General features: G+C 41.7%; 1 protein-coding gene across 1 annotated transcript in view; it reads left to right on the plus strand.

The window, feature by feature from the left end:
- Positions 1-10,659, plus strand: part of CPLX4 (complexin 4) — a 23,256-nt gene continuing 12,597 nt past the window's right edge. The window contains exons 1-2 of the mRNA XM_005881802.2: positions 1-353; positions 5,974-6,061. Coding sequence (XP_005881864.1) covers positions 187-353; positions 5,974-6,061 — 255 coding nt within the window. The 5' untranslated portion in view covers positions 1-186. The remainder of the gene's footprint in view (positions 354-5,973; positions 6,062-10,659) is intronic.

Raw genomic sequence — 10,659 nt, forward strand, 5'->3', positions numbered from 1 at the left:
CCTCTAATCCAGCTTACAGCCGCAAACCACTCTTCTCCATCAGGACGCCCTTGAGGACATGAGGCCCTGCAAAGCCCTTTGCTCTTAAAGGCCTGGCTGTCATTGAAGATATTTGGAGAGTTTGTCTTTTTTCTCTTCTTCAGGTTTAGTCTGAGTTTTGGGGTTTCTTTTTCTGGAGCAGAAACAATGGCTTTCTTTATGAAAACTATGATAAGTAACCAGGTAAAGAATTTAGGATTTGGTGGCAGGTCTGAAGAAAATAAAGAAGAAGGAGGGACCTCGGATGCTGCCGCAGCTCAAGGGATGACCAGAGAGGAATATGAGGAATATCAGAAGCAAATGATCGAGGATAAGTGAGTACCTGCTACTTCATTTCCCTTTAAAAACAAAACGGAGTTCCTGCTGGGCTTACCTTCACCAGTTCCCTAGTATCCTTCTCTTTTGCTCTGTAGATGCCTTTCCTTGTGCTGTCTGTCTGCCTCCAACCTTGTGAAAGTGTTCTGCTAAAGTGAACAGTTTTGTAGCATCAGCAGTTACTATATCCTACCTGCATGAATAGAAATGAAAAAGAAAAAGTGAATCTATATGCTGTTTTTAAGCAGCTTAACACTTTCTGATCGGGGCACGTTGTAATCAACCTCAATTTAAATATTCGCATGAAAAAATGTGAGCCTATCTTTATCGGTTTTCTGAAATTCACCCTCCTAGCACGTAGAAAGCTTTCAAATTGTAAGAATTAAGACTTGGCACCTGGAAGAGGGCCTTAAAGAACATTTAGTGCAGCCATCTTGATCTCACATGTTGCAAATAAAAGCCTAGAAAGCACAACGTGACTTGCTTTTCAGACTATGAATAAATTTGTGGGCTGTGTATTATGAAAATTTTAAAGATACAGAAAAAGAACAGTATAATGAATACCCATATATACCTATTATAGATTTTAAATCCTCACCTGAGGATACTTTCATTGATATTTTTAGAGAGGGGGAGAGAGAGAGAGGAAAACATTGATGTGAGAGAGAAGCATCAATCTGTTGCCTCCTGCAGGCAAACCAACTGGCATGTGCCCTGACAAGAATCGAACCTGTGACCTTTCGATATATGGGACGATGCTCCTATCAACTGAGCCACACTGGCCAGAGCATATGATATTATAACATATTTGCTTATAGATAGATTAGTTGGATGGATGGATAGATAGATAGATAGATAGATAGAACAGCTTTTAAAGAAAATTACAGGAATCATCATATTTCACCCCCATTTCAGCCATATACCTCCAAAAATTAAGGACATTCTGATGGCTATATAAAATGTAATAAAAATAAGATATTCATAATATTTTAGTTGGGTATTATGGAATGTGAATATCACCAACAATTTTTCACTACAAAAGACTGATCTTTAAATAAGTGCAATCTATATGTAATTTTTTTAAGTTCAAGGTTGAATCAATTTAAGGGTCTTTCAGTAATCAAGTAAGAATTGAAACATTGATCTTGAGGTTAAATGTTCAGTATATGTTACAAAAGAAAAATATTTTTGCCACTATGGCTATTTTGCTAACGATCAGTTACATAAGAGTTGCCTAAGTCCTATTGCTAAGGTGATTATAAGTGAAAAGGTTAATGTCCTGGAGGAAACTAAGTACAAAGAGCTACATTTAATGGAAACCTTGTCTATTGTATTTTTTCTGAAAGAAATCATGGCTTAGAAACTATCTAGACTGGTATTATGCTTGGCTCTGCAGTAAATGAAAGTCAGCTTTAAAAAGTAAATACAACCACAAAAGTGATGTTGATGCTAAGATAATGCTTGGGCAAAAATAAATAAATAAATAAATAAATAAATAAAGCAGCATTCCTTGAATATTGTCTAGTTTTGCCTATGGCATGTAAAAAAACAAGTATGATAAAGAAATAGAACAATAGCACCAAATTCTCAGCTCAAGTGGGCTTATAAAAGGAAATTTGTTAGGTATTTATTGATTGATTTCACAGAGGAAGGGAGAGGGAGAGCGAAATAGAAACATCAATGATGACAGAGAATCATTGATCGGCTGCCTCCTTCACATCCCTCAGCAGGGATGAGCCCGCAACCTGGGCATGTGCCTTGACCAAGAATTGAACCGTGTGACCTCCTGGTTCATAGGTCAATGCTCAACCACCGAGCCATACCGGCTGGGCAAAATGGTCAGGTATTTAGACTATACACCTGATCTTTTAAAATATTTAATATGTCTCAGTAATAAATCTGCTCACAGATAGGGCATCTGTTTGATTAACTAATGTCCTGGTTTTCCTTAATTTTATATCTGGACAGATCAAAAACCAAAACACCCAAATGATATTGTTATTTATTGGATTGGGTTATTTGCCAGCTACTCGTGTGTGTGTGTGTGTGTGTGTGTGTGTGTGTGTGTTATAAATTTATGTAGTCATCTAATGTAAGAAATATTAATGAGACAATGGGACCTGCTTACTTCTCCATGGCAAGAGGCATGACTTCTAGTGTATAGTCCATTGCTTGAGTTTTCAAGAGCTTCATTGCCAAGAATACAACATAAAGAAGTGGGCATCAAAATGGTTCATCACAAGTTTCATGTAGAGAGAGCTATAGACATCATAGTACATGCAATCATTAAAATGAATACTATTAAATAGAAACCTTCTAAACCTGTCCTCGTCATTTTAGAAAAGTTGTGGGATTGACTCCACTAATTGTAATCTGAAACCTACAACAATGCACTCTACTGCGCATTCGTTTTTATTTTACTTCTATCTTCAGATTTTTTTTCACTACTGATAACATTAATACTGAAAGAGGTCTACACCTAAACAGAAAACATTTGGAAAAGTCTAAATAAAACAGCTATCTGCTTATCCCTCCATGTCTCTTAATTACATTAAAATGTCCCTTTATCTTAGCTATGGTACAATTGCTACAGTAATGTTTGTAACTTGAACTTTGATATGCATCACAGACCAAAATATAAAATTATAAAAGTACTTAGAAAAAAGCATAGAATATCTTTGCAACTTGGAAGTAGGCAGAGATTTTTTAAACATGACTCCAAATTACCATACAAATTTTAAGTGATATATTAGATGTCAGAATTAAAAACTTCTGTGTATCAAAAGACACCATTAAGAAAATAAATAGGCAAGCCGAAAATATAGAAAATATTTACAAAACATGCCTGATGAAGTACTGGGATCTAGAATGTAAAAATAATTTCTAGCCTGGCCAGCGTGGCTCAGTGGTTGAGCATCAATCTAGGAACCAGGAGGTCATGGTTAGAGTTCTGGTCAGGGCACATGCCTGGGTTGTGGGCTCAGTCCCCAGTGTGGGGCATGCAGGAGGCAGCCCATCAATGATTCTTTCTCATCATTGATATTTCTATCTCTCCCTCTCCCTTCCTCTCTGAAATCAGTAAAAATATACTTTTTAAAAAGAGTTGAACAAATACTTCACAAAGATATACAAATGGCCAATGAATACATGGGGGAAAAAAAGCCCAGTATCATTAGTCGTCATGGAAATGAAAATTAAAATCACAGTAAGGTACCATTACACACATACCAAAATGGCTAAAATTAAAAAGACACAATACCAAAAGTTGGCCTAAGTGTGATAGAATTCTTCTGGTTGATGAGATGTATGAGCGTATAACCACTGGGATAAAGGTCTGACAGTTTCTAATAAAACTACACTTAGTCAACCAAATTACCCTATCACTTAGTAATTCCATGCCTAGATATTACCTAGGTGAAATGAATATACATGCTCACAAAAAGATTTGTACAGAAATGCTCATAGCAGCCTCATTCACAGTAGCCCCAAACTGGAAATAGCCCAGGTGTCCATCAGCAGCAGGATGAATAAACAAACGTGATATATTCATATGGTAGAATACACTCAATAATAAAAAAGGAACAAACTGATAAATGAAAAACTTGGATAAATCTCAAAAGTTTTTTATGCTGAATGAAAGAAGCCTTACACAAAAGAAGGCATAGTGTATGGTCACATTTATGTGAGGTTCTAGAGCAGGCAAAACCAATCTAAGATGGCAAGGACACAGTGGGAGTACGTATTGATTGGGAATGGGGATGAGGGAATGTGCTCAGGTGACAGTATGTTTTTTATATCTTAATAGGAGTTTGTGTTATACAGAAACAGAATCAATAGAACAAAGATAGGTAGGTAGGTAGATAGATAGATAGATGATAGATGGTAAATAGATAATAAAACTATAAGCAAAGACATAACTATAATTAATGGTCATGCATGTTGCAGTGGGGGAAAGAGTACTGATTTCTATAATTTTGAAATGCATCAAAAAATAAGATGGATAAATGAATGGTTAGAGGGGGGGTAGATATATGATAAAACATGTCTTAGTAAGATGCTCATTGTAGAATCTAGATGGTGAGTACATGGGTTTCACTGTAAAAGTCCATTAACTTTTCTGTATGTTTGAAATTTTTTATAATAAAATATTGGGAGGAACAAAAAAACCTGCTTCTGCCCATGCCACAGGTCACTGATGTCTTGGATAAGTCATTTAATTCTGTTTCCCTCTCCCAAACTAGAAGATTGAACCCAGTACTCCCTCCTGCCTATTCCAGGCCTGACATTTTGTGGTGGGCAGTGGGTTCAGGGGGTGCCTGAGCCCAGGGCCCAGTGCTGAGCAGTTTAATCTGAGTGCTTCAGACCCAGCCCTTCCGGCAGTCAGCCCTCCATGTCATGGTTAAGATGATTTCAAAACTTGAATTTGAGAATAGAAATCAGTTTAGCCACCTGAAAATGAAAGAGTTTGTTTTAATGCAAATAGTGCTTCACGCAAAGATGCTTCCCCAAACCCAAGAGCAGAAATCCCATCAGGCCCCACCTGGCAGAGAGCTGTTGGGAAGCCACTAGCACTCTTTCCCATCCCTCGCCATTGCTTTTATCTCACAAGGAAACTTTGCTCTTCCTTCTCAGCAGGGAGCTCCCCCCTCAGTCTATTACCCAGACCAGGTGACCCATGGAAAACAACCGATGGCCTCCATGTTCACCTGTCACAGCTCCAGCCACCAGCTCCAGCCAAATTCCCAGAGAAGAGGTTTCATTTACCCAGTTTAGTCCAATCCAATCCAGCCTAGAGGGCAGGGCCGTGTATGTAAATTTAGCCCCAGAAATACACTCCTGTGGGCAGGGAGGGGAGGTGGTATTGTGAACTTTGCAGATATTCCCAAAGGTGTCTGCCTCTGTCAGGATCATAAGCAAGGGAGTTCATTTCAAACCAGCATAATCACAAGTCCAGTTAGGTGGGCCCCAGAGCAGTACGCAATCAGTCTCACTTTGAAGGGCTGCCTCCTTTCAAACAGGGAAGGGAACACCCCTGGGGGGTGGGGGGTGACAAGGAAGGGAAATGGCTTTATATTACAACCCCAATACCACGTGCCTCCAAAGCACCCCCAGTTCTGGATGTTTTAGTTGGCTGGAAAGTCACTCAGGAGCTTGTTAGAAATGCAGCTCCCACAACCCATCCCCACGTCTGAGGGCAGTAGGACTGGAAGGTGTAGCCCCATGTCTGGCTCCTCTGAGCACAGGTCTGAACTCCTTAGCTCTACACCAGCGGTTCTCAACCTGTGGGTCACGACCCCTTTGGGGGTCAAACGCCCCTTTAACAGGGATCGCCTAAGACCATCGGAAAACACATATATAATTACATATTGTTTTTGTGATTAATCACTATGCTTTAATTATGTTCAATTTGTAACAATGAAAATACATCCTGCATATGTGATATTTACATTACGATTCATAACAGTAGCAAAATTACAGTTATGAAGTAGCAATGAAAATAATTTTATGGTTGGGGGGTCACCACAACATGAGGAACTGTATTAAAGGCTCGCAGCATTAGGAAGGTTGAGAACCACTGCTCTACACCTCTGATACTTTCTTCTATTCTTTTCCTTTTAGGATGGAAAGAGATGCTTCATTTACACAAAAAAAGGCAGAGAGGGCATGCCTCCGAGTTCATCTCAGAGAAAAGTACAGACTTCCAAAGGTGAGATACTCCTAACACAATACACATCCAACCATTTCTTTTCTTTCTTTTTCTTTTTTTTGCATAAAAAGACATTTTTATTTTATTTATTTATTTATTTTTGCAATCTATAATGCTAACTTTATTATTTTTATTTTTAATTTATTGATTAAGGTATTACATATGTGTCCTTATCACCCCATTGTCCCCCCCCCCCACTCATGCCCTCACCCTCCTGGTGTCTGTGTCCATTGGTTAGGCTTACATGCATGCATACAAGTCCTTTGGTTGATCTCTCCCCCTTACCCCCACCCTCCTCTACCTTGCCTCCAACCATTTCTTACATAATTAAAAATGGAGAATGTTTGATGATCAGCAAAGGATCATGGTCATGAATATATGTATACAGTAATCCTCCCTTATCTACAGGGGATATGTTTCAAGACCCCCAGTGGGTGCCTGAACCCGCAGGTACTGCAAACTCTGTACTGTATATATTAAGTTTTTCTTATACACACATGCCCATGATAAAGTTTAATTTATAAATTAGACACAATAAAAGATTAACAACAATAACTAATAATAAAATAGAACAATTATAATAATATACTGTAATGAAGGTCATGTGAATGTGGCATTTTTAAGTAAAACAAGGGTGACTTGAACACAAGCACTGTGATACCACGACAGTCCACCTGATAACCGAGCCGGCTACTAAGTGACTAAGGACAGGGAGTATAAACAATGTGGAGACACTGGACAAAGGGACGATTCATGTACAAGGCAGGACTGGGCAGGATAGTGTGAGAATTCATAACACTACTCAGAAGAACATACAATTTAAAATGTCTGAATTGTTTATTTCTGGAATTTTGGGCTGTGATTGACTGTGGTTAACTGAAACCACGGAAAGTGAAACCATGGATAAGGGGGGAAAACACACACACACATACAAATTATATGTATGTGTGTGTGTATATCCTATATAATAAAGAGCTAATATGCTAATTAGACCAAACAGCAGAACAACCATCCGGACGACCTTCCTGATGAAGCCGGGGCTGTGAGGGGGCTTCGAGGGCCAGCTGAGGCAGCTGGGGCTGTGAGGGCCGAGCCCCTTGCACGAATTTCGTGCATTGGGCCTCTAGTATACTAATATATATATATCCAAACATAACCAAGGCATGGTATAGTGAAAAGAGCACTACACTAGGAATTCATAAAGACTGGATCCCAGTCATTCTGCTTTTATAAACTTCCATTTCCACTCAACAAAATGAACACCTACAGATGACATTTTAATGAAAATTTATCTAAAGACTCTAGAATGGCTATATATAAATTCATAATGGGGCTAATGATCACAGCTGCCATTCATTGAGCTCTAAGTGCAGGCACTGTGCCAAGTGCTCTGCATGTGTCAGTTCATATGCTCTTCTCAGTTCTGTGAGCAGGCTGAAACGGAGGCCCAGAGAAAGTCCTACATTAGGGGAAACGGAGGCCCAGAGAAGGTCCCCTCCTCCCAAAGGCCACACAGCGGAAGGGCAGAGCCCGGGGCCCAACTTCTTTAATACTCTGCCTCAATGTCAAAGGAATGATCGGTTGCTTCTGTTTGGGAATGATGTGGCAGGGCTGGTCATCAGCTGGCTCCATCCTACCTGTCTTGGCTGAGAGGACCAACCTATTCACAGTGCATCTACTGCACATCTGTTTTTATTTCACTGGTGGAGCGGAGGGAAGAGGATGTGGTGACAGGTTCGGCAGGGCTCAGACGCACTCTTCCAGGCCTGCATGGGTAAAAAAGTCCCAGCACTTAGCTCCTCTGGCTCAGACATTCCCCCTCCTGGGGATCGCCCAGCTCCTCTAAATGACTCTAGGTCGGTGTTCAACTTCACGTTCCGGAGGTGCACGCTCCCTACGAGAACATCTTCCACCTGGAGAAACCAGAAAGGAAGATCCTCCAAAGTACATGGTCCTCCCACCCCACCCCCACCCCCGGGATGAGAGCCACTAAACCAATTCCCCCAGTGGGTCTCCTGCAGATCCCTGAAAGCTGACTTCAGAAGTGAAAGCAAGGAAACAAAGGGAGACAGGCCACACTGTCCATGCAAGATCACTGCTGAAGTCACCAAAGGGTTAAATAGACCCACCCTGTGGGAGAGATTGATCCCTAGGACCCAGAACGGGAAAACTCCCAATGACATTTGAACTCATTTGCCTTTGAGACCAATGAAGTTTAAAAAGAATGCCTTGCTTTTTGTGCCCTGTATTCCGGTTTAGCAAGTACTTTTCCCCATCGCGCTTGCATTGTGGAAGAGTGGAGGTGGAGCACTTCTAAACACTGTCCCTTCCACTCCCAGGGTCTGGTGGGTTTCCTGGTGCTCCCTGGGGTGTCTCTGCTGTTCAGCATTATGGTCCCCCCGCCCCCGCCCCCAGGCAGGATGCCTGACTCAGATTTACTCTGCTGAACTGGAGCTCCTGCCTCCTGCCTTGGGTATATCTGATTAAGCATCACAAATCTTGTTTGGAATACAGCAGAAATTACACACACACACACACACACACACACACAGCCAACAGGCCATGTCTCTTCCACAAAGGTGGGACTTTTTAAGGATTTATTTTTGTCAGCTGCTCTGCTGTCCTTCTGTGGGATATAATAAGAAATGGATTTCAATTCTGGCTCTGCCACTGTGACACGGTGCAACCTCAGGGGGCTTCTAAAACTATCTGAGCCTCAGCTTCCCCACCTATAAAATGGGGCAATGATACCTACTTTACAAGGTTTTTGTCTGTGATAAAATAGGGATGGGCAAAAGTAGGTTTACAGTTGTTTGTATGGAAAACAATACAATAATTAATAGATAATAATACAAGAATAAGCTCTGTTTTGCACACCCACAACTGTAAACCTCCTTTTGCCCAGCCCTGTATAATGTAAAGAGCCTAGTACAGTGCCTGACTAATGGAAAGAGCTCAATATATGATAGCTCTTATTATTGCACATAATAACAACCAGGGGACTTGGAGACCATGGGCAAGTGCACTGACATTATAAACAATACAGCAACTCGAGGACTCTGAACCTCAAGAATCAGAGCTTTTGATTGTTTTCTTCCTTGGTGGAGAGCCAGTGGTCTTGTTCATTTCCCGATCCTCGGGGTGAGCCCCTTCAGGCTTAGCAGCAGGGTTTTGATGCTCTTCAGAGAAAAATAATTCCCACATTTCTGAGCCAAGCTAGCATGTGGGACAAAAGCCTCTCCAACAGAAACTATGGGAAGAGAAAAGAATTACAGCCATGAAATCTGCACATTCATATCCTCCCTGGAGAGGGCCAGGCCCTGGGGAGTGATAGCGACTATAATTGCCTAGGGTACTGCTCCCCAAAGCCAGCTGGGTTGGGAATGGAAGGAACTATGACAAAGTTGATAAATGGCTAACAGTGGAGTCCAGAATCTTTCATTGCGTGACTCACCTGTGCTCATATAGCCCCTTTTCTGTACTGTTTCAAATTCATCATGCTTATGAGACCTCACCTGATATTTTCATTAACCCTGAACGAGGCCTTTGAGTTCATGTAAGAAACTAACGGCACTTTTAGCACAAGGAAACTGCAGCCACTAGGGTGGGGGAGGTTAAAAACCCACAGCTATTGAGTGACAACCAGGATTGGAACTTAGGCCTCTCAACTATGAAAAAGAGTGACTTGCCCTGACCGGTTTGGCTCAGTGGATAGAGCATCAGCCTGCGGACTCAAGGGTCCCGGGTTCGATTCCGGTCAAGGCCATGTGCCTTGGTTGCAGGCACATCCCTAGTAGGGGGTGTGCAGGAGGCAGCTGATCGATGTTTCTCTCTCATCGATGTTTCTAACTCTCTATCCCTCTCCCTTCCTCTCTGTAAAAAATCAATAAAATATATTTTTAAAAAAGAAAAAGAGTGACTTAAGAAAGGATTTGAACACCGTCTCTTTCTCTTCTTAATATTCCAGGCGTCCCAAAAGTTTAGTGCGGTTTTCAGTTCCACGTGGCTTAAAACTGCATGAAGACCTTAGGGACAGACAGCCTGTACTGGTCACTAGTTCAGTGAAGTGCCACGGAATGCCACCCCCAGCAGCCGGGCACATCCCTTTTCCTTCTTCTGTGTTGTCTGACGGCTTGACCACAGACCTAAATTCCAATACAATCCAAATAGAGAGATGAGACTTAGTCCTTCGCTGCAGAGTTTGCTGTCAGGTGGGGGCCTGCTGGGCCACCTTAGTTATGGCTGTGTTTTGTCAAGATGGGTTCTACACACAATGCTTCAAGAATTTGCCTATGGTGTAGAAAATACTAAAAATACTAATAATACAACTACTGCTTTTGGGGGGGATATGATCCATCATGTTCCACTTTATCCAGTTATCCCCAGATGTGGCGAACGCCCAACCTCAACGCAGCACCTTGCATTTGCCTCCAGCCCCCACTTGGGCACTTCCTCTGCCTCGTGGCTGACACAGGTTACAGTTCCCCTCCCACTGGCCCCATTGAGGCTCTGGGTGCAGTGGACCTTCAATAGCCTCTAGGCTAGAAAGGGGCGCTGGGGGAGAGCCACATTTTCCAGTCTCCACTCCCCCACCCCCC

This window comes from Myotis brandtii, unplaced genomic scaffold, assembly GCF_000412655.1.
Source record: "Myotis brandtii unplaced genomic scaffold, ASM41265v1 scaffold69, whole genome shotgun sequence".
Classification (NCBI taxonomy): domain Eukaryota; kingdom Metazoa; phylum Chordata; class Mammalia; order Chiroptera; family Vespertilionidae; genus Myotis; species Myotis brandtii.